The sequence below is a fragment of the Micrasema longulum genome, unplaced genomic scaffold (assembly GCF_059751315.1).
Source record: "Micrasema longulum isolate JH-2025_06_02 unplaced genomic scaffold, ASM5975131v1 h1tg002437l, whole genome shotgun sequence".
NCBI lineage: Eukaryota > Metazoa > Arthropoda > Insecta > Trichoptera > Brachycentridae > Micrasema > Micrasema longulum.
Window position 1 is genome coordinate 46,208 of NW_028279582.1, and position 25,777 is coordinate 71,984.

Below are 25,777 nucleotides of genomic sequence, written 5' to 3' on the forward strand. Positions count from 1 at the left end.
AGTTTGAGAAAATTATAAATACATGGACATATTGAATCTTACAATTTTATACAAAAGTTAAAAACAAAGATTAACAAAATCTTCTTCTTCACGTGTCATGTCGGGTCCCCCCGACGTTGACGATCACTCGGGGAAAGCTTCCCTATCCCGAGCAGTGCTAAACAGCTCCTCCACAGTTCTAATCCTGGTCCATGCTCGGATGTTTCGAAGCCAGGAAAGCTGTTTTCTTCCGACCCCTCTACGTCCCTCGATCTTCCCCTCCGTGACGAGCTGAAGTATGGCATATCTATCACCTCTCAACACATGGCCAAAATATGAAATCTTACGGGCCTTAACAGAGGTGAATAGTTCTCTATTAGTATTGGCTCTACGTAATACTTCATTAACATATTACAACAGAGATGAAGAACATTTAAGAGAAGGTAATATAGAAGTCCAGCCATCTTCAGGGCTTATGACCTGTCAATGGCTGGTTTAAGTGGCCACTTTACACACTGTGTAACATTCACCATTCTGCCTATATTTGAACATCTATATTCCTTCAATTCTTTCATCTGTTGATGTTTGTGAAGTTAAAGAGCTGAAACCTTTATTTATGCGGGTGAGATTCATCTAATTGAATTATTCCACCTACATACTAGACTAGGCAACGCCTGAAAATATTATGTTTTCAATTTCTATACTTCTTCATGGACCAGGTAATTTATCAACAATATTTTGAGTTTGTCCAAATTTTTGTAGACTAGGACCGGATTTAACTCTCTGGGGAGATGTTTATATTAACATATTACAACAGAGATGAAGAACATTTAAGAGAAGGTAATAGTAGATGCCTGGACTTCTATATTACCTTCTCTTAAATGTTCTTCATCTCTGTTGTAATATGTTAATATAAACAGCTTCCCAGGGAGTTGAATCCAGTCCTTGTCTACAAAAATTTGGATAAACTCAAAATATTGTTAATATTTCATTGTTGGTTATCATATCGGTCCAAGATATTCTTAACATTCTACGGTGTATAATCTATTAACAAAATAAATATATATATTAACACTATACTGTGAAGAGAGGAGAGGGGATGGGAAGGAAAGAAGAAGGATAAAGGAACAATTTAAATATTTAGATAGTGACATTTCAATCTTGACAAATGTAAATAAAGAAATATCGATGATGATTAAAGGTAATATCCATGATGTTTTTAATTAGTGCGGGGCGATGGGGCGGAGCAGAGCTGAGCGGAGTTTCGACGGGCACTGCTCGAGCTGGAGTTGAGGCAGACAAGTGGGGGTTGTCTCATTATGTTTCCACCATTGTCCCGTTTAGATTGCGCACGTTTTATGAAAATAACAATTTTTTTTATTTTTTTTCCATTATAAACAAAGATTAACAATAAAATAATGTGACCTCACTGGGGTTACCCGTGCCGAGGACAAAACAACATACTTTTAAAAAATACTTTTACATGTGAGAATATACAAAGAATACATATACAGATATACTTAACAAAATGTTCAAAAAATTTTAAACCCTACATATTTGAGTTTATATTTAATTTATGTACACCTATTTATATTATAAAACGCATATTGAAAGAACAAAAACATAACATAAGCTTCAATATGGGGTTGCCCTGAACTTTCTCATGAACATCTCTCCTCAACTTCAGGGTGCCTGGAAGAATGACTAGACAGGTGCCACCGTTTCGTAGCAACAATTCACGGACAGTGTATACTTGTAATGCCGCATTAAACAGACTTCGTGAACTCGGTAATAGTTATTCCCACGTATCCGATATATTTAGTGTAGGGTATTGTTCCTATAGAACAAACCTTTTGAACTTTTTCAAAGATGGTGAATGTTAATTATATTTATTTATTCATGCATTTCATAATATACACAGTTTTTTGTTCACTTTGCCCAGCTGTATGAAACCGTACTTATGATTATATTATTATGATTATAAGTACTGTTTCATTATATTCTTGTTGTGTTACTGTAGAATGTTTTGTTATTTAAACTTTCTACTGAATATGCTGTATAATTTTTAGGTTATTTTTATGAATATAAATCTTGTATAATTTTTAGGTTTAATTTTTTTTATATAAATCTTGGGTATAAGGAAATTTATGTTTTTAAAAAAAAATCAAATATTAAGCCAAATATGTAGTATTAAAAATGTTTGTAAAAGGCAGATTTGCCGTTTATGTTGATAAAATAAAATAAAATAAACTATACATTTGTGGAGCAGTTTATTCAATATTGGTTTGCACTAATGAGACAGTCTATTTTACTTCTATCTAGCTCCATTTTTTTATAGCCTTTTTGAACATTATCTCATTTCTAATTGTTTTAATAGATAGTGGAAGTAGGTTAAAGATTTTAATTGCGTAATACTCAAAATCCCTTCATTCGAAAGTGTCATTAGTATAATTATTACTGATTTTTATATGAAAGTGTCCTGACTGTTTTTAGCAGAATATAGAATTGACCTTACTGCTCCCGATAACACCAATATCTCTAATTTCAAATTTGTCGACAAAATAGTTTATCAGACGAAGAATTCACATATGTGTGTGAAATATAACCAAATTCCTCGATGAGCGCTTTCGACTCGATGGCGGCTCTCAGGTAAAAATCCTGACTAAGAAAATCGAGCTGACATATGTCCGCCTCATTGCGTAGTCTTTTCGTAGTTCCCGGACTGATTACCTTACCTTCGTGTAACCAATGATCGAACTATGCCGCATTTGGTTTACCAGTGCAGTGCCCTATGCGCCACTGGGAGTGGGGAGGGGGATGACGATGTACCACTGTGTCTGTTAAAATAAATGATTATTTTTTGTTTTTCAGGAAGAATATCGTCTCGGGATAATAACTTCAGTATGGAACAGGAAAGTGGCTTTGCCCAGCGATGAGAGTGTGGTTCTGCACAGCGCGGTGGTCATGGTTCACTTCCTGAAGCAGGCGAGCCCCGATGCCTGGGGCAGTACTCCGGTAAGCGCTCGAGTGGTCCATCGCAACAAGCCATAAGCTCATACGCACCAATTGCCTATGGCAAGAAGTGTGGGGTCAGAAAACAAGAATGAAAGTAGGTTGAATGCTGTCAGAATGCAATCTCTGTGTGGTCAAACTGTGTATGGCATTGTCAAGAAGGTACTCGCAAAGGTTTGCCTTCGATCTGATAAAGCTCAGCCTCATCAAGCGAGGGCGGTCACTAGAGCCCGCCCAGGGCACTGCAGATTGAACAAACACCGCGCTAGAATAAACTTTTCCCAAACTTCTAGATGTAGGTTCTGCAACGCAGACGAGGAAACACCTATACACATTCTATGTAGAAAAGGAGCCTCGTCCTCGGGGGACCGCCGGTCAAACCTGAGGATGTTAAAGAGCTCGCCCCCTATCTAATAGCCCGATACTTTACAAGTCTGGGCTTGGAAGGGAAGATTTAGTAAAATGAGATCTCTCGTCTCCCACACAGTATCCAGGCTCTTTATAGATCTGGGCTCGGGAGACGAGAACTATTCACGGGGACCCGTCACAATATATCTTGACAGGTCGCAGTGACGTCAGGAGCTTAAAGCATAGCACTAACCCCCTCCTCTAAGAATACGAATAAAGCTGAGACAAGCATTAGGAGGAGGAGGAACTCGGACCTGGTTTGGACACGTAGATCGAATGGACAGTGAAAGAACGGCTAAAATGATTTATGATGCGGATGTTGATGGATGCAGAAATCGAGGAAGACTGAGAAAAACATTAAGGCATGACAAAACCCATCAACTTGAATATAGATATGCCAAGTTGGAAGATGTATGCATGTAGAGGATGCGAGGTCTGCATGCGAAGACGGAGTGATGGTTTGTTTGTTTGTGTACAAAAAGAATATCTATGCCTAAGGTACCGCGTTTTACACCAAATACATTATAAATCCGTCATCTGTTACATGTAGGTAAGGTGATCAGTCTTACGGTTCGGGTGCCAGTTGACGGACAGTGAAAAGTCGTGGTATAAATCAACAATATTTTGAGTTTATCCAAATTTTATAGACAAGGACTGGATCAAGTCTGCGATGCTTTTCAATTTTTACATCTCTTTTATAACAGTTAGTTCAATAACAATTGAGTATGTCCAAATGTTTGTAGACAAGGCTGGGTTTGACTCCTGTATTTTCAGGCGTGGCTTACTAGGTAAAATAATTCAACCAACAATATTTTGAGTTTATCCAAATTTTTGTAGACAAGGACTGGATTCAACTCCCGGGGAGCTGTTTATATTAACATATTACAACAGAGATGAAAAACATTTAAGAGAAGGTTATATAGAAGTCTAGGCATCTACAGGGCTTATGACCTGTCAATGGCTGGTTTAAGTGGCCACTTTACACACTGTGTAACGTTCACCATCCAACCCATATTTGAACATCTATATTCCTTCAATTCTTTCATCTGTTGATGTTTGTGAAGTTAAAGAGCTCTGTTGTAATATGTTAATATAAATAGCTCCCCAGGGAGTTGAATCCAGTCCTTGTCTACAAAAATTTGGACAAACTCAAAATATTGTTGATATTCCACCCAATCCATGAAGAAGTATAGAAATTGAAAAAATAACATTTTCAGGCGTTGCCTAGTATGTAGGTGAAATAATTCAATTACGTGAATCTCACCCGCATAAAAAAGGTTTCAGCTCTTTAACTTCACAAACAATTTTTCATGTGTCAAAATATAAATAACTCCTTTGACGTTACTACAAAGTTATGTCGTCACTTTTTCTGACAACTGTCATTCTAATCATGTTACATAATAAAATGCTATTAGCCACTCAAAGTTACAGTCAATTTGGACGTAAAGGAACTATCTTTTTATCAAAGTTTCAAACCTTTCCAGGTGAATTTAGTTGACAACTCTGCCAAGATGTGGCGCTATGTACCACTTATCTTTATGGAGAACAATCGGCGAATAAAGAATTCCATTCAAGACATTTATGTATGTATTTTGAAGCAATGAAAATTCGCGTAGAGTCCTTTTCAGACTAATCAGATTTGAGACCATACAATTCATTGTCATTTGGCATCTTAGATATTTGTGTATTTGTCACAATCAACAATTCATTTGAGTAAATGCCTTATGATATGTGTGTGATACTCTTTCCCTCAACCAATCACAAGCTGTTAATTTACATAATATTTGGGATAAATTTATAATGAGGTAATATTACAACAGAGAGGGAAAACTTTTTTGATAAGGGAATATAGAAGCAAACAAATGTTTATCGCAGGAGGCAAAACTAGCAGTTCACAATGGGGCTCTAGTGCCGACTGTAATATATGGGAGCGAAGTATGAAATTGAAAAAAATAACAATGAAAGTAGGTTAAATGCTGTCGAAATGCGATCCCTCAGACATATGTATGGTAAAAAGATGTATGATAGGTGCACAAATGTCGAGATCCGTGAACCGTGTAAGGCTGAGACATGCATCATAGACAGAATCAAGAAAGAGATGCTGCGTCGGTTTGGACACGTAGAGCGAATGGACAGTGAAAGAACGGCTAAAAGTATCTATGGTGCAATGTTGATGGATGCAGAAAATGAGAAAGACCGAGAAAGACATGGCTCGATTGAGTTCATCAAATACTTGAAGATGGACATGTCGAGAGTAGGAATGATCGGCGTGCGTGCATGAGAAGATGTATGAATGTAGAGAAAACCAAGTCTATATGCAAAGACAGAGTGATATTGCGTTCTAGGCTAGAGAAGGGAATATGGAAATCTAGGCATTTGCAGGGCTTATGACCTGTCATTGGCTGGTTTAAGTGACCACTTTACACACCGTGTAATATTCACCATTCTGCCCATGTTTAAACATCCACATTTTCTCAACTCTTCCATTCATTGATTTTTGTGAAGTAAAAGAGTTGAAACCGTAATTTGGCCACTAAAATCAGCCAATGACAGGTCATAAGCTCTGTAGATGCCTAGACTTCCATATTCCCTTCTCAAAAATGTTCTCCCTCATTGTTGCAATAAATTTAATTAGCATCCACTTTTCAGAAGATGCAAAGTATCAGAAGACTGATACTTTGCATCTGATTGACCAATTCAGTTCTCTATGCACCATAAGTTGCGTATGAGGATTTGACGATGATGCTGATAATTTCCACTGTATCCGAAGCGCGAGGCTGATCATCCTGTCATGTATCGAATGATCGAGGTTCGCTGCGAAGCGAGTACAATGCATCAATTATGACGATGATTGATGAAGAAGAATTTTGGTTTTTGAAAGAAATGAAAGTACGACTAAATGTGAAATCACTGTGAATGGGGTTATACTAAAACAAGTCGAGGAATTTGTGTATCTGGGAAGTATGTTTATTAGGGATGGAAAGGAGGGCGAGTGCGGGGAACAGAGAGAACGGTGCACTTAAATCAACTTTGGCAAATAAATGTTTGTCGCAAGAGGCAAAATTAGCCGTTTACAATGGAGACTCTGATGTATGGGAGCCAAGTATGGAATTGGAAAATGAAGATGAAAGTTGGCTAAATGCTGTCGAAATGCGAACATTATGTAATGCTGAGACAAGCATTACCGACGGAATCAAGAAAGGAGCTCTGCGCTGGTTTGGACATGCAGAGGGAATGGACAGCCAAAGAACAGCTAAGAATATTTACAGTGCGAATGTTGATGGATGCAGAAATAGAGCAAGGCCGATAAAGACAGATTATGAGGACATTGTATAATTCCTCGGTTCAGCCATTTGGAGTCTAGTTCCATTATTTGGTCGCCACATGAGGCTCGATACTCTTTGATGGCGGAGAGAGTGCGGAAGAAATTTCTGCGCCATCTGTACCTAAAAGATTGTGGATATTATCCTCGGCTCTTCCCTACCGACTTTTTACTGGGGATGCTAGGCTATCAGTCATTATGGAGGAGGAGGGGCGTTCATTTGGGTGTTCACTTTTTCCGGGTGATCGGTGGTCGCATACATAACTCAGAAATTCCAATGGATGTAGGTCTGTTCATACCTGATAACCATCTTCGACAAAGACAGCGTAGATTGTTTTACCAATGACGATGCAGAACCAGCCTGTCAACGGTTATGCCGGTTGGTAGAGCAATCTTGCTACCTAATCGCATCGCCTCGGATTTCGACATATTTCACGACAGTGGGCCTTCCCTTAGGAAAGCACTTTCAAACTTTAAATTATTTTTTTTTACATTTTGTTATATTATTTTAATAACATAACCATCTACAATAATCTGTGATCTATTATTGTTAATAAATTACAACAGGGATGGAGAATACCTTGAATAATGGAATATGGAAGTCTAGGCATTTACAGGGCTTATGACCTGTCATTGGCTGGTTTAAGTGGCCACTTTACACACTGAGTAACATTCACCATTTTGCCTATGTTTGAACATCCACATTTCTTCAATTATTTTATTTATTTCATTTATAAATTTATTGCAAAAAAATAAAAATAATATACATACTTAATAACAGGGAATCTATATTAAACCAATTAATGTAAAATGAAAACGGAGTGTTCTCTGTTTATGATAGTCTCCATCTAACACGACACAGCCTGTTGTAAGATGGAGATTTTTATCTTTAGAGCGTGAGTAGTCCTATACTAATAAAACAATAACATAAAAAAGAAAAACTAAAACTATTTAATTATAAATGCCTAGCTAATCAAATGTAAGAAATTAAAAATCATTATTATACAAATATAAAGTATATATATGTGCCAAGAATGCACGTTACTTAAACATAAATAATATGGTTTAATATAAAATAAAACAAATATAAAGCAATGAAATACATAAAAATATAAATAATATGTGTACCAATTATATAAAGTACTACGTTTATTGATTTACATATATTTTTCAAAAAAATCTCTCCCTACACTATTTATATGTGTAGTTATGCAGTTATTATTCTTCCATTTGTTGATTTTAGCGAAGTTAAAGAGCTAAAACCTTTATTGTTGTGAAGAGATCCATCTTACTGAATTATTTCACATACTAGGCAACGCCTGAAAACAACTTATTTGAGTTTGTCCAAATGTTCGTAGACAAAAGACTGGATTTCACCCCCTCGGGAGTCATTAAGATTAACAAATTACAACAGGGATGAAGAATACCTTAAATAAGGGAATATGGAAGTCTAAGTATTTACAGGGCTTATGACCTGTCATTGGCTGGTTTAAGTGGCCACTTTACACCTGTAAATGCCTAGACTCCCATATTCCCTTATTTAAGGTATTCTCTATCCCTGTTGTAATTTGTTAATCTTAATGACTCCCGAGGGGGTGAAATCCAATCTTTTGTCTACGAACATTTGGACAAACTCAAATATTGTAATCTGTTATTGTATTTAGAATGAATTGGGTTTCCTTTTTGTTATGTTCTAAATATCTGAATAAATAAATTAAATGGCATGGCCAAATCCAACAAATACCTGAAGATGGACATGTCAAAAGTCAGAATAATCAACGCGCGTGCATGAGAAGATGCGTAGAGGAAGCGAGATTTGTATGCAAAGATGTGGCGTTCTATCCTCTGCCTACTCTTACGGAGAAACGGCGTGATGGTTTGCTGTTGTTGTTGTTATTGATGAAAGAATGGGACGATTTGGCGTGTGAATCATTTTCGTAATTTTTTCCACTAGCCGTATTTTAGCCCCCCGAACCAGAAATTGGTTTGTAGAGGCCTCCAGTACTGGCCCGGGATCCCGGCCGGGGAGGCGGAGCCGTGCCCGGACCACCTGCTCTTCATCGTGCACGGTGTCGGGGAGCCGAAAAAGACGCTGAGGAAGCCGCGCGACGAAGGCGAAGAAGTCAGATTTCATTTGTTTTATTACCACTCACACTACTACCAACCGTACATCGATAGCAGCTATGTAGGATCAACATTCTCGGACGAGGCTGAATTTCTCTCCTTGACAAGAGGGAATTTCCAGAGCATATGACTTGTCTTTGGCTGGTTTAAAATATCACTTTATACGCAATATTTTGGATGTCTAAATTTTCCAACTGAGTAAACCTGGCAAGATCCACTCTAGCGCACGGTATTCACACTAATCGTCGCCGTGCACATTCTGTTCTGCATGAGCTTTTACTCTGAATTTGCATGAAAAATATCAGATCTGGTAAAATCGTGGCTCGAGCGAGATAGACTATGCTTCATCCCGGGGAATCGTGCTTTAAAGGGAGAAGACAATGCGCATTAGAAACGAAACGGATATTTATTTTTTTAAATTTTTTTATTTATTTAATTTTACAATATGCCCAAGGGGCATTTACAAAAAATATACAGGTAAGTACAAACATAGAAAGTTATAATTTAAAAGATAAACAACGCTTTTTTGTATACATGTAGAAACAATAAAAAGCATACTGCCATGTAAAATAAAAAGTGAAACTTTACATAGTAAAAAAAGAAAAAAATATATGTGGATATAAGAAAAGTAATTATATTAAAAAGAATTTAAACAAAACTTCGGTAACTATCCGGTATCCGGCCTTATTTTCGGCGGCCTCCGCGGCGTAGCGGTTACGACGCAGGACTTTCACACATGGAAAGTTCTGGGTTCGATTCCTGATTGTGTGTGTAATTAATAATTATGATTTTCCTTAAATTGTGATTTTCCTCCTCGAGGCCCGTTGTGTTGAAAAAAAATTGAAAAAAGTATAAATGTCTATCTGTTCGTATTGACAGTAGCTGAATATCCGGCCGGATACCGAATAGTAGCTGAATATTCGGCCGGATACCGAATAGTAGCTGAATATCCGGCCAGATACCGAATAGTAGCTGAGTATCCGATTGGATACCGGATGGTAGCTGAATATCCAACCGGATTGTAGGTCCGTATCCGGCCAGATACCAGGTGGTAGCTCAATATCAGGTTGGATAGTAGGTCAGTATCCGGCCAGATACCGGATGGTAGCTCAATACCCGGCCGGATAGTAGGTCAGTATCCGGTCAGTTACTGGGTGGTAGCTTAATATCTGACCGGATACCAAATAGTGGTTCAATATCCGGCGGATATTCGATATTTGTTAAAATGCGAAAATTTGAGGAAAATGAATTCTTCTCCTTCTTTATTCCCTTTCCGCACCTAATGGTGCATAGGGCACTGCATTGGTACACCGATCGCAGCGTATCTTCATCATTTTTCTTTTACCAAGGTAAGATGATCAGTCTTATGCTTCAGGTACCAGTCCAGGGACTATGAAATATTCATGCGTAAAATCACCTTATTAAATAAATATTTCATGTCAACCGTGTCGGGAATCGAACCCGAGGTCTCTTAAATGGCAGGCAAACGCGCTAATCACTACGCTATGAGGCCGACAAAAAGGAACTAACTCTCACTATGTGAAAAACTTTATTTTTTAAATAAAAATGTTGGCAGTGTTCAGTATACACTCTAGAAAAATAATTTAATTAGTAAATACATACCCAAGATTATAATTTTGATATTAATTTAAGTCTACTTAAAGTTGTTCATTTCAATTTTAAATATGGAGTTCTACAAAATAAACAGCAAGTCAGTAAATAAACAATTGATATATATTCAACCATTGATCGATAAGTGGTTATTAAAAATATCACATAAATATTTGAACCGTTTTTTATTTTTAACACATTTTTGTTTTTAATTATGAGAGAATTCAAGAAGTGTTTGCAATGTTTCATTAGGCGGTGAGCCGGGTATCCGGCCAAACCAATATCACTTTCATCACTACTTACGACCTGTCATTGGCTGGTTTTCAACTGGCCGCGTGGTTTTTGTAAAGACATGTTTTGAAATAATTTTGTTTTTAAAATTATGCATGAAAACTTTTTTTCTACGTTGATTTTAAAAATACAATTAATTTTTCTAAAGCCATTTCACATGTTTTAATCGGGGTTTCGTTCCGAGAGACACAGGCGCAAAAAAAATCGGCGTAAAATGAACACAAAAATAATGGAAGATATGAGGTTGGGTTCCGTGTCAAAATTCTAAGAACAATCAAACATGTTTATTTAATACATATCCCATATAATATAAACAAAATAATTTATAAATGTATTTAATAAATACAGTTTAAATTCGTTTTCAAAATTAATAATAATCGCTCGATAAAAATAATGATTTTTTTATAATAAATATTAACTCACCAGTTCGTCGGTACTAAATTATATTTTCCCTTTTTTGAAAAAAATTCAATTCTTTCAACTGTTGATGTTTGAGAAGTTAAAGAGCTGAAACCTTTATTTATGCGGGTGAGATTCATCTAAAATTATTTCACCTACGTACTAGGCAAAACCTGAAAATTTTATTTTTTGTTTTTTTATTTTCAATTTCTATATTTGATCATGGACCAGGTGTATTTATCAACGATATTTTGAGTTTGTCTAATTTTTGTAGACAATACTGGATTCGACTCCCCGGGAGGCTGTTAATATTAACATATTACAACAGAGATGATGAAGATAAACCAGCCAATGACAGGTCATAAGCCTAAAATGTTATTCATCTCTGTTGTAATATGTTAATATTAACAGCTCCCCAGGGAGTTGAATCTAGTCCTTGTCTGCAAAAATTTGGACAAACTCAAAATATTTCTAAAATACTAAAGTAGGTTGAATTTACTAAACTGCATTATTTTTTTCCTATTTTAAACAATTTTACACATCCAACAATGTTTGAGTATGTCCAAATGCTTGCAGACTGGCTGGATTTCCTCCCTAGGGAGTCACTCACATTTAAATTCATCGCAACAGCGAGCTCCTTTACTTCACAAAAGTCAACAGATGGAAGAGTTGAGAAAATGTGGATGTTCAAACATGGGCAGAATGGTGAATGGTACACAGTGTGTAAAGTGGCCACTCAAACCAGCCAATGACATGTCATAAGCCCTGTAAATGCCTAGACTTCCGTATTCCCTTCGCAATAATGTTTTCCCTCTGTTGCAATGAATTTAAAGTTTTATACATCAGTGTGGCCATTTGTGAAGTAAAGTGTCGTTACATTCAAAAAATATAAATCTCCAATTTGACCACACTCTAGGGGGTAGAGAGGATTCAGAATACCACCCCCGGGGTCGTCCGACGTTTCTGGCAGTGATAAATGCCTACATTTCCTTTATCTCGGTTAAGATATTTATCAAAGAATTTTTCTCTAGAAATTATCTGTCTCCATTTGTTACAATATGTGGCTGCTATTGATTTGTATGCAATTAATTAATTAATTATATCGGTGGTGGTTAACAAGTGCGTGTGTAGATTACATTAACTCGTTAATTTGCGATTAATCTACTAATCAAATTTATTATTGAACGATGAAATATTATCATTTGTGTCTAGTATACGAGATTTGGGTATTATACTTGACACTAAACTTTCTTTTACAATTCATATTGAACATGTTATCAATAAATCCTTAACTTCTTGGGTTTATTAACAGAAGCACAGCTGACTTCAAAAATATCAATACCCTTAAAGCTCTCTTCTGTTCCCTGGTTCGCCCGCACCTAGAGTATTCATCTGTTATCTGGTCTCCATATTATGATGTTCGCATCAAGAATTTTGAATCAGTTCAACATCGATTTTTAAGAAAGATAGGCTGGAGGTTGGGCTTATCCGGAGACCAATATACGTATAATGAGTTAGAAACTACCTTGAATTTATCTTCTCTTCGAGACCGTCGAAATAAATCCGACCTTATAGTCCTATTTAAAATTCTCAACTCACTCTTTAATGCGCCCAAACTACTGAGCTCGATAAAATTAAATATCCCAACTAGAAACCTCAGACAAAACTTACTCTTTCATACCGATAACCATAGAACTAACTATGGTTTTCATTCCCCTATGCCCAGGATTCTCAAGTCTGCCGACAAACATACCATTCTTGATTTCTTTGATAACAAGTTGTCTTCTTTCAAACGATCACTGAATCAAATTCAATTATAAACACCTCTCTCCCGCTTCCACTCCCACAAAGTCTGCTACAAACCATTGAATCTTTCTAATTTTGTTATAATAATTTTCTATGAATAAATGTGTCCATAAAAATGCCCATTGGGCGTATATATAAATAAATAAATTTGTATAAAACGTCCCGTCCATTAGCCAGACATATCCGAATCACAAGCTTAGAGAAAATGAAAAAAAAATCATTTTTAGATTTATTGCAACAGACAGGGAAAACATTTTTGAGAAGGGAATTTTTAAGTCTAGGCATTTACAGGGCTCATGACATGTCATTGGCTGGTTTAAGTAGCCACTTTACACACGGTGTAACATTCACCATTCTGCCCATGTTTGAACAACCACGTTTCCTCAACTCTTCCATCTGTTGACTTTTGTGAAGTAAAGGAGCTGAAACCTTTATCAAGCGGGTGAGATTCATCCGGGCTGAACCAAATCACCTACTAGGCAATGCATGAAAACAATTTTTCAATTTTTCAACAAATTCCTTTTATTACAGAAGCCTATTTAAACTATAAATGAGAACTATTTTAAATGTTAATGACGTAAGAAACCCCGACTAATTGTTTGCGGTCATTCCATTGGCTTGTTTCGAACATATGATGTCGATATGGCAAGTAGTAAGATACAGATAGTAAAGAAGTTAAGTATACCGTCTCGATAAATACAGATAAAGATAGCGTTCAGAATCGAGGCACAGACCCACGATTTTCCATCCACAAAACCAATCGCCGCCGGTTGAGCTACAAAGCTAGAACATTTGGACAAACTAAAAATACTGTTGATAAAAATAATAAATTAATAACAATAAACCCACCACTGCTTGAATTTGCATTTTGTTCTATACGCACTAACCAGTTGTCAGCACGCATGTTCAAAGTGACGTTACAAGCTAACTAAAGCACATTCACAGAGACTGGACCAATGCGCACGTGCAAACCACGAGCCCACTGCGTGATATCCCATCCCATGATTGGCTCCTTTCACACCACGGGGGAAATCCACACGGCATGATAAAATACAATTGGATGGATCGACATTTGTTGTTTTACAGTTATTTATTTAACTAATGTTAGTAAATATTAGTATATAACCACTTTCCGACTTTTTTAGTCTACCGGTTCTCTTCGTCAGGACACTCACTACACCAACATGCAAATACTTAAATACACCTCCACCTTCACCATCCCCGTAGTATATATATAGTATTTCCAAAAATACATAAATCACACGCAGATTTATAGAGATGCTAACACCACCATGTCTAAACATGCACTAAGCGCATTTGAAAAATATTTAATCTTACAATGAAGAATTGGTAGGGAGTTGAAAGGGAGTAGGGGTGGGGTTACCCGATTGGTTCATTTTTAATTTAAAAAGAGGGCTGTACTGAAAACTTATTAAATTATTTACTAAGGGAATATAATTTTTAAGGTTTTTTTAATGTGAAAAATCTCCACATTGAGTCCTTACTCATTAAATAATGAGTAAGGACAATGCAATTTTTTTACTGCTTTTAAATAATAATAATTTTTCAGAGTTTGCTAATCATCTTATAACTTCAAATTACGATTTTGATAAGGATAAAGGACTGAATTTAGTGCGCTGTTTGCGTAGAGGTATAATGACTTTTCCGCTCGCCGTAAACGTACCTGATCTAAGCGTGAGACGCCTGTCAGCTAGTTCATCTGGAATGCAGAGTTCCCTTAGATACTCCGGAGCAGAGTTGTGCAGTGACTTATATGTACATAAGCCAACAGAGTTTGTATTCCACCCTCTGCGGTGCGCGTAGCCAGTGTAATTCCTGAAGTAGTGGAGTGATATGACTGAACTTAGAAAATAAGTCTCGCTGCGGCATTCAATACAGACTGTAGGCGAGTCATTTTGTTAATTGGTAGACCTGGGTAGATACCATTACAATAATCGACTCTAGACACTACACACGCATTTATTAATTGACAGGTGGCATCAACCGGCAAATTTTTGCATAGGTAGAAGCATGAACTTATCGTTCTACTAATTTGAGCGCCAAGAGAAAGGTTTATATTTACTTCGCGGTGTGATAGTCAGCGCGTTTGCCTACCATGCAAGAAGTCTCGGGTTTGATTCTCGACATGGTTGATACGAAATATTTATTCAGAAGGGTGTTTCCCCAATAGAAAATAAAGATTAAAAAGCTGAAGATAAATAAAAATATCAATAAACGTATTTGTTTATAAATTACCTTAAATAAAAACTGTTACTCAATGGAAAAAAGGCAAAAAGAGGTTAGAGGAAAGGAGGAGAGATTTTAAGTAAAAGAAAGGAGATGTTCCTTCAGACGTGATTTAAACAGAGATACTGTAGTAACATCTTTGATGGTGGGTGAGAGATGATTCCACAGTCGAGCCGCATGGACACTATATGAGTTAGAGAAGAAAGAAAAATTGTGGATGGGTATTAAGAGAGTGCCTTGAGAATTAGAACAAGGAGGTAAACCATGAACTGATAAGCGTTGACGGAGGTATATAGGAGCGTTAGGGCTATGAAGTACATCAAACAGAAGTGAGAGGGAGTGATAGTCTCTCCGCTGCCTAATTTTGAGCCATTTCAGTTGCCTAGGATAATCAGAAATGTGGTCATATTTCCTAAGACCAAAAATATACCTTATGCGTGTATTCTGAAGGCGTTCAAGTTTATCGAGTCGCTCACAGCTTAAATTAGTCACGAAATCATCAGCGTAGTCTAGAATGGGTAGTAGGCATGTTGTGGTGGAGGTTGGAAGAGCTCTCTCAGATAAACAGGCCAAGTGGGACTATTCCAAATATTGCGAAGAAGTTTAGTTATGTGCGGGGAAATGACGATGCGTTATGTTTAAGGGGGCAGTCCGCGCTCGCAGCGTCAGAAGGGGACCGGACACTTCGCAGGTTGAAGAGGGAGAGACCCAACAGTCTGATCATCTGCTCTTCTTGATTCACGGAATTGGTTCGGTCTGCGATCTCAAGTTCCGGTCTCTGGAGGAAGTGGGTAAGTTGAACACTATCATTATACGAGGGTTGTCTGTAAAATAAGTTTTCCATTTTTTTTCACAATGAAAACCATTTTTATTTACAGCGAACAATACATCATTGGAAAGCTTAGACTTTCAGCTATTTTTCTACATAGTTTTCGTTGACTTCGATGCACCTTTTCACCCGAGTCACCATCTTTTTGATTCTCTGGTCACAGAAGTCTCCCGCCAGGCTGTGAAGGTAGCTCAGAACCTCTTCTTTCAGCTCCTCTTCTTTTGTGAGGAGTTTTTGGACTCCATAGTCACTGGGAACAAGACGTGGGCTCACTTCCTCACACCGGAAACAAAGGAACAATCCAAACAGTGGAAACATCCGCTATCGCTGACGCCGCGTAAGTTCAAACAAGCGCTGTCTGCCCGCAAAGTCATGGCAACGGTGTTCTGGGACAAGAAAGGCCTATTGTTGTGCGAATTTATGCCTACCAGCATAACAATAACCGATGATCGCTACTATGAAACTCTGGAAAACCTTAAAAAGGCCATACAAAACAAGAGTAGGGGCATGCTGACGAATGGAATCCATTTTCATCAGGACAACGCTCGTCCGCATACAGCCCGCGTCACCATTCCACGCTCATTGAGAAATTCGGGTGGGAGACCGTCTTACACCATACAGTCCGGACTTGGCCCCGAGCGACTACCATCTCTTCCCTGATTTGAAGAAACACCTCGGTGGAACGCATTTTGCAAACGAAGAGGAGGTGAAAGAAGAGGTTCTGAGCTACTTTCACGGCTTGGGGAGACTTCTATGACCAGGGAATCAAAAAGATGGTGACCCGGACGAAAAAGTTCATTGAAATCAACGGGAACTATGTAGAAAAAAAGCTGAAAGTCTAAGCTTTCCAATGATGTATTGCTCGCTGTAAATAAAAATGGTTTTCATTGTGAAAAAAAATAGAACTTATTTTACGGACAAACCTCTGAGATTGTACCCTCAGTAGGATATTCGCAACATCTATACTAGGGCCCAAAACCTAGTAAATGTGCCATACACAAAAACATACATGCTCTGTTGACCCGTTCTCGGACTTCAGTGTAAAAATCGTCAAAAAATATATTTACATTTAAGTTATTACATCATTACAATGGAACTCCATCAAGTATTGTCAATAAATAATTTAAATTAAAAAAATATATGCAGAATTATTTTTATGTTTATGTATATTATATTATGTATGTTTACTATATATATTTTTTTCAGTGGATGACTTTAGAGGCATAAGTCAGCAGTTGGTCCAATCTCATTACAAGACCTCCTATGAGAAAGGTCTTTTAAGCAGAGTTGAGGTATGTGCGAAGGTTTTCACGGTCACTCTTATCAATACGTTTCTTTTTTGGGAGATATCGTGTATGTTGGATTTGTACCGACATTTCTTGTGTCGCAAACCTGGGCACCCTGACAAATCCGCCATAGCGGAACACTATAGACACCGGACATTTTTTCTTCGAACGAAAATTTTTACATAAACCCAGTAATTACAATGCACGAATGATAAAAGAGCAATTGAAATACACAGACACCCAAATAACATAAACAAAGACGACGGGCTCAAATTAAACTCAACATGGTTCCCAGCACTACATCCTACAAAAACTAATAGAAATGTGCCTACTGCCGACTGCGACACGGTACAAATTACTAGTACTTAAACACATACTATTTTTTTACAAAACACATAGTTTACTCTGAAGATGGCTCCTGCAATGGTAGCCGAATTGTTGGAACAAATCCAACACACACGGTATTACCTAAAAATATAAAAAAATTAGAGTATAGGTATGTTTTATTCTATTTTGAATACGTCAAAATCATTGCTGACTTTTTTTATTTTTTAAATTAATTTATATATTTAACTTTTTCTATATACATATTTGTAAATTGGCAGGCTTGCTGTCAAATGGCTTTTTTTCAACCAATTAACAAAATAAAATTGTTAATATTTTATATACGAGGGTCAGTCAAAAACTAATCGCTTCTATTTTTTCCACTTAAAGTTAGTTAAGTGAAATAAAATTGACGCTATTCTTTAAACCTTCTTCTACAATCTACTGCAGTAGTAACTTTCTGCATCAACAGGTGGCAGCGCTGCAGTCGTTTGCAAAATGGCTGACATCGTTGTTCTAATTAGACAGCCATCTGTGATTGAATTCTTGAATGCAGAAGGTAAAACGCCCATTTGCATTCACGAAAGACTAAAAAAGTGTACGGTAAAGCAACTGTGGATGTCGGCGCTGTTAAACGATGGGTTCGTCCCTGTAAAAAAGCTGAAGGACAAACATCGTGGGCTGACGAAAAATAGAGCGGTAGGCCGTTGACTGCAGCGACTCCACGCAACATTCAGGGAGTCGATAAAATCATTCGTGGTGATCACCGGATTGCTACAGATACATTGTGCCCTGATTTTCTCCCTGATTTGAGGCAGTGTGATGATGATTATTCGAGAAATGGCGTACTTTTTTTTACAACAATGGAATTTGTGCCCTAGTATAAAGATGAACCAAAACTGTGGAAATTGACAGAGATTATCTTTAAATGTGACAAATTAATTATCAAAAGTGTGGTTTTCAACCCATATAACTGCATTTTTATTTCTTGAATTGTAAAAGAAGAAAAAATAAGGGCATTCGTTTTTGACTGATCCTCGTTCATGGTTTTAGAGAAAAAAAATAGACGAGACTTCGAGACCACTGTCTCAGGCTGGAGAAAAAAAATCAATCTAAATCCACGGAAGCATTTCCTGAGTAATAAGATTGCCGATGGTTGGAATAAGCTGTTCAAGAGCTGACCTCAATGTGTAGTCTCAATGGGTTCGAAAATGGATTAGATTTGTTTGGGAAAAGTTAAAGTGCGCCAACAACTAACTTTCGTTTTAATAGATTTAAGCATATCAGTTTTAAGCTGCTCGCTTAAAATTAATAGAATAATAATATTTAAATCATCCATGTTAATGCCGCCGTAGGTTCTCCCGATATCTTGGCACTGGAACCTGCATTCCGAGGAGTCGGGCATAGACAAGAGGCTTCAGCAAATAACTCTGGAATCCGTTCCCAAACTGCGAGGGTTCACCAACGACACGCTCCTCGACATACTGTTCTACACCAGCCCCAAGTTCTGTCAGGTATAAATAACGTTAACTCTCGAAAGACTGCTGAAAGTCCCTCTGGAGATGGTTCCTTAACAAAATATAAGACAGTTGCCTGCTAGTAATTAGAAATCTCACAATTATTTTTTCAAAGTTTTTCGCAAATATCTCAGAAACTTCTTCAACGGAGATTTATAAGTTTGCTTCCAATACCCTCATATACTGGATATTTGTCGGCCTCTTGGTGTAGTCGTCGGCGCATTTGCCTACCATGCAAGAGGTCTCGGGTTCGACTCCCGCCATGATTAACATAATATATTTGTTTGTAAATGTGTTTTTACTCAAGAATATTTCATAGTACCCGGACTGGTACCTAAAACGTCTGACTGATCATCTTACTTCGTGTGGAAAAGATAATGATTTATTCACAACACTGTATTTATCCAGAGTTCCAGTCCTTTTTCATACGCATAACTGTATTCCTCTATTCTTCGTTCCGCGCGGACGCTGGGAATTAAACGTTTTGTTCGATTTCAGACCATAATGTCCACCGTGGGGGACGAAATAAACCGCATCTACACATTGTTCCGCCAAAGGAATCCGACTTTCAACGGGGGCGTATCAATAGGGGGGCATTCGCTCGGCAGCGTGATCGTATTCGACCTCCTTTGTCATCAGAAAATCGCCGATAACAGCGAGAAAAAAGGGCCGAACAAAGACGTGAGTATAATTTCCGCATCCCACCCTTGAACCTTTTCTTTTGTATAGAGACATAACAACAGCCTTTCTCCAGTATGAAAGAGTGTATTCTTCCTCTAAACTAAACTTCTCCTCTAAGTTAAAAAGCTTGTGCAGCCAAACAAAAATTATTTCACCACCCGCCTTTATAAACTCTGTAACATTCTATTTATTTTAACAAATCAGTAACATACATCATTGTAATTATCAAAACCCTGCGCTTTTCCATTCTCCATATATTTGGCAGCACTTCTTATTTCTTCCATTCTTATCTCTGTCGTACCATCATCTGCATTTAAACCTACTCGAGGAGGTGCTGCGGTGCTTATATTTTTTGTATGTGTTTAATACACCTCCTCGAAGTATTCCTTCCATCTTGTTTTTATTAGACTATCATTCGTCACCATTTTTCCATCTTTTCCTCTTATAGCTGTCATACATCCACTTTCATTACTGTTTAAATAAAGTTACCGAATAACATTATTATGGATGGTCAAATATAATGGTAAGCAGCGCATAATCTCGTCTATACACGTTTCACCCCTAGCTTATAGTGAGTGTGAAATCCTTGGCCTGGATCTTTAAATACTCCAGGCGCAAGTCTTGTTTTCTGACGAAACTAGAACCAAAACCAAAATTACTGTTTTGGCTTAAAATCTGATTTCGGTATTTATCTTCGGCCTCTTGCCGGTCGCCACATTCCCCGTGGCTCCGCCCACTCCCACGTCACATGACTGGCACAGGAGCAACACCTATTATGTAGCGAGTGTCACAACTTCACTACACCTTTAAAACACATTGTTTTGTACCGGGTATATCCAGAAAGTAAGTTCTGTTCGTGTGGGATGGGTGAAGCTGTTCAATTAGGGTTGTGATAATGAGCAGTTTGACAAACGGAGTGGGCGTCCATCTTTGATTAGTGATGTCGTCGATCCTAACTAAACGGTCTCACCCATTACCTTACCATCAATCACCTATCGCATGTTTTCCGTACACCTCCAGACCTGTTGATGACTGTGGACTAGTTTAACGTTCTTAACGAATTCAGAAGAAATTTCTTCGGTTTCTCTACACGAGGGAGTGCGGATATTATCCACGGCTTTATCCCACTGAGTTCCTCCAGGGTATGCTCGGTTACAGCAGTTTGAAGACCAGACGGAATGTGTATTTAACTACGCACTTCTTTCGATTGTTGCGCGGTATTATTGATATACACGACACCTCGCCGTGCATACAGTTGGACTGTAGATAGGGGTGATTCTGCAGCTGCTATTTGACCGGCTATTTCGGGTGAGATAACTTTCTTCAGGCTGAGTCTGCGGCGATATTCTTCAAAGGAGCAGGCGGCGACATCGAAGGCGGAGAGGGCGTAGATTCAATAAAAACGCAGTCTTGATTTATACACAACATTTATTCATAAAAAAGACAGAGGTTTTATCAACAAACTTGTACCGTGTCACGGTCGAGCACGGTACGAGACAGCATATATAAACCGCGAGGGAGAGCGAGAAGGGGTCGTCCTGGCTTACGTCGTAGCACGCTCTCCCATTGGCTGGACAATTTCATATATTATTTTTACTCTCATACTTATGAGGTCTGATATTTCCCTAGGGATAAGTTTTACATATGAAACAAGTATGTAGGCCTCTTCCCCGTATCCCAATTAATGTACAAAGGATACAGGGAAAGATCCTACAAACTGATAAAAGAGGGTGACATAAGTTTCAATGGGATTGGACAGGGTCTGATTCGCCGCAATCCGATACAAATATGTGGCTAGGGTCTCGATATTCTAACTTCTGCCCCTGCGAGTGACATAATTTACCGTCTTTATTTAAGGGGAAGCTAGTTAGATTACAAATCGAGACTCCTAGCCGAAAATAAACATGAAAACCTGACATATAAATATTACGGACGACAACAAAATTCTCAAAATAATTCAAACTTTACAAGACTGCTTTCTTCTTCAATCAGACATTAACTCTTTTAACCGATGGTGTAAAGTCAATAAATTAGAACTAAATATTAAAAAATGCAAAATAATGTCATTTCATAGAACAAAACAACCAATTTCCTTCGAGTACCTATTAGAAAACTCCAAAATTGATGTAGTCAAGTCCATCAGAGATTTAGGAGTTGTTTTGGACTATAAACTGACATACAACGAGCATATAGATAATACAGTAAATAAATCACTGAAATTACTTGGCTTCATTAACAGAATATCCTCTGATTTTAATAATGTCCGTACAATCAAAACTCTTTATTGCTCAACTGTTCGCCCTCTTCTTGAATATGCCTCAGTGGTCTGGTCTCCATTCTATGTCAATCGCATAAATCACATTGAATCAGTCCAACATCGCTTGCTTCGAAAAATAGCATGGATGCTTGGACTAGAGAGAGATAATTATTCTTATGCTGAAATAGAGTCAATGTTAAATATTTCTAGTCTACAAAAACGTAGAACTAATATTGACTCCATATATATGTTCGGCATACTAAATGGTATAATCGATGTTCCATCATTACTGGGACAAGTAAAATTCAATATTCCGACTCGTAGATTGAGAAACAATGAAGTACTGTTCATCGATCAGCATAGAACAAACTATGGCCTAAATTCTCCAATGACCCGCCTTTGTCGTATTGTTAACTCAAGACAGGATCTGGACTTTTTTGGTTTAAGTTTACAAGGATTTAAACGAGCACTAAATAAATAGTCCAGATCTTGTCTCGATGTCCCTTATGTTTGTCAATGCTTCTTTCTTTTTTTTTTAAATGTTTTAAACTATTCTTTAATTGTAATATTTAAACCTTATAAATTGTATACATGGACAATGTCCGTTAATTAATAAATAAATAAATAAATTACTATAAAAACAATGGCTTCGTACACTCTCGTCCGAGCGCCATTCGTCGCCCTAGCGGCCACTCGGGAAGCTTCAGTCGCGGCCGGGGGTTCAACCGCCTCTCCGTGCTCATTTCCACTATTTTTTCCGTGCTGCTACCATCTTCGCCTGGGAGCCCGCAAAAGGGCCGCTCGGCTTGGTGTCGGTGTCTAATGCTTGGCGCTCGTTCGCCGCGTCACAGGCCGCGTTGTACGTCCCATTACCGCACGCGCGGCGATGTCCGATACAATTGACAACCCTAAAATTATGCGTAGTTAGCTTTTATGTACCTTAGACAGCGTCAGCATAGACTGTTTCACATTCCAATATACAGGACCGACCAGCCGATGGAAGGACTATCTCTATGTTGAACAATATTACTTTGGACATTGACATTTTCCACGTCACTGAGGGAGTTTTTCGTTACAAGATTCTCTTACTTTTTTAACATATTATTCTCTGGATATTATGTATACTGATGTGTTATTTTTATTTACACCTAATTTGACCTTATTATTTTAATTATTTCTATATGTATGAATAAAGATATTCCATTTTGTAATGTACATATATATGAATAAATAAAATTGAAATTGAAATACAGACCTTGTCTCTTGAGCGGCGGGATTTAATTTTTTCCGGCATTTCAAACAAGCACCACGAAGCGCACCCAACAGTCAGCTAACTCATAAAAACGCCAACTTCTTTTCAATAGGTCAGGGTAAGTACTACGCAGAGTTACGGTAAGAAATACAAACGGAACCATTTTTCTAGATGTACAGTCTTTAGTAATCAGCTATGCATTTCAGGACATGAGGGAATCCCGCCCCCTGGACCGACAGCTGTCGTATGTGATGGGCTCGGCCGGCACCGGCCAACCGAGTGTGACCTACCCCCAGCTGCTGTTCCACCCCAAGGCGTTCTTCGCTCTGGGCAGCCCCATAGGTTTGTCAAACTACCACTTTTTCTCCATTCGCAATTTTATAAAAATTGATCGTACCATTAAGGATTCTTCGTTTATAAAGGGATGATAAGTTTAAACGTTTAAGTACAAAGTTATAGCCGATAGAAAAACACTTAAAAAATATAACAAACGTTAGTTAATATTTAAATGGGTTGAAAATATAAGGAATTTAAGAAAAGTATCTAATTGGGATCCACCAAAAACGAACGTTGATCGTTAACGCTGAAATACAGTGAAACTCCTTGTTTTACGTTTTTCAAGGGTGTAAAACTGAGGAAAACTTAAAAAAATTAAAAATGTAAGGAAAAATTTAAATTTTGTAAAAATATAATTATTGTATTAGACATTAGACTATACTAAATATACTGCCGGTCATAAAATTGTAAGAGCTGTTATGATTGCTGATAATTCATATTTAGCAATGATATAATTAAAAATATTTTGTATTTTTTCAAACAATACTACAATGTGATATTTTTTATTGAATCTAAAAAAATACACGCATAAATAATTTTATCCAGGTACTTAATCTTAAAAACACGAAAATAAAAAATTGAATTAGCATAAAATGCATACAACGATTTTTCCCTAAATGTTGGAGTTTTTTTTTATATGGTATCACTTCTTTTAGTATGGCACCACAAAATTTCAACTGTCATTTACATCGCGGAATATTTCATGCTTTTATGATAACTGTTTGAACTACCGCGAAACCGTCCAATTTTGCCCGCTTTTTTGCAATTGTTGATTTTCTCCAAAAAAATATACGTTGTGCTTTGCTTTTTAATTACGAAGAATGACCCTGGTAATCATTGAATTGGGTTACAATTGTTAATTCAGTCATATTTAAATGCGATTGCAGGCAATTTAAAATTTTGATGGCGGGCAAAATTACCTGCATGTTCCTCCTTTTTTTTTTATATGGGAGTTGCTTTATTATTTACCTTGCTTATAATATACAAGGTTTATATTTAAAAAAGTGGATTTTTCTGCAATCAAATATCTTAAAATTTATCTAAACCATTGGGATCAGGAGGGACATATTAATGTGGGCTAATCAGGAATTTCTCAGCATTTGCTCACGTGGAGAGGAAACCACTTAAAACTCTTCAGGAGAAGCCGGCCTGTTGGCAGCAGTCAACAGGCCTTCCGTTCCACTAGAGGAGTGTTCGGCATTTTGTTCCCTACTTTGGTTTATTTTACCAATTTCCTGCGCTATATTGATCATGTATGATACTACCTCTCGTGTGAGTTCTTTATTACCTATCACCGATGGGATGTCGCGTAGATCTTCACCCAGGCCTCTGCATCGCGCCTCCAGCTGTTGTCTTTGAAAGCTGAAAAAGGGGCAATGCATCAACAGGTGAGGGACATCTTGAGGAGTTTCATCGTCGCATGGGCAGCTGTCGATCTCTGAGAGCTTGAAGCGATGCAGGTAGCTCATGAAGCCACCATGACCCGTAAGCATCTGGGTGAGCTCGTAGCCAGCATTTTGCATTTTTCTGAAATCATAGGCATGAAAAATTGTAGGGAAAAACATTTTAGTTACACTTCCGGTTGTCTCACTTAAATAGCGATCGTTCCAGAGTTGAAGGGTCCTGCTTCTTATTTTCCTTTTGGCAAAACTGAGCGGAAAATCGGCGAAATCGGGGGCTGTTTTCTTAAGCGTAGCCTCCCGAGCCTTTTCGTCAGCCTTTTCGTTGCCAAGGATTCCGCAGTGTCCTCGTATCCAGCCGATGTACACGTCCTGGTGTCTGCATCGTAGATTCTGGATATCTGTTCTTATGTCCATTACAATAGGGTTGACCGAATTTCGGTCAGTTATTGCATGGACTCCAGATTTGCAATCTGTCAGGATCGTTATTTTCTTCCATCTGTTTGGTGGCTTCTTCAAAACATAGACCAGGGCTTCTCTGATCGCAAAGAGTTCTGCCTGAAACACGGAGCAAAAATTGCCGAGTTTCAACTTTCTCGACGGCAGCTCTCTGATGCCATCGTAAGGTACAAAAGCTGCACCCACTTTGCCGTCCAAGAGACTGCCGTCCGTGTAGATCCTCAGCTCTTCCCCATG

General features: G+C 37.8%; 1 protein-coding gene across 1 annotated transcript in view; it reads left to right on the forward strand.

Annotated features, from left to right (window-relative positions):
- The window catches only part of LOC148272208 (uncharacterized), a 57,749-nt gene that overhangs the window by 20,081 nt on the left and 11,891 nt on the right, over nt 1–25,777 (forward strand). The window contains exons 6-12 of the mRNA XM_088240354.1: nt 2,851–2,994; nt 8,676–8,843; nt 15,843–15,990; nt 17,235–17,320; nt 18,994–19,152; nt 19,654–19,836; nt 23,552–23,687. Of these exons, the coding sequence (XP_088096480.1) occupies nt 2,851–2,994; nt 8,676–8,843; nt 15,843–15,990; nt 17,235–17,320; nt 18,994–19,152; nt 19,654–19,836; nt 23,552–23,687 (1,024 nt within the window). The remainder of the gene's footprint in view (nt 1–2,850; nt 2,995–8,675; nt 8,844–15,842; nt 15,991–17,234; nt 17,321–18,993; nt 19,153–19,653; nt 19,837–23,551; nt 23,688–25,777) is intronic.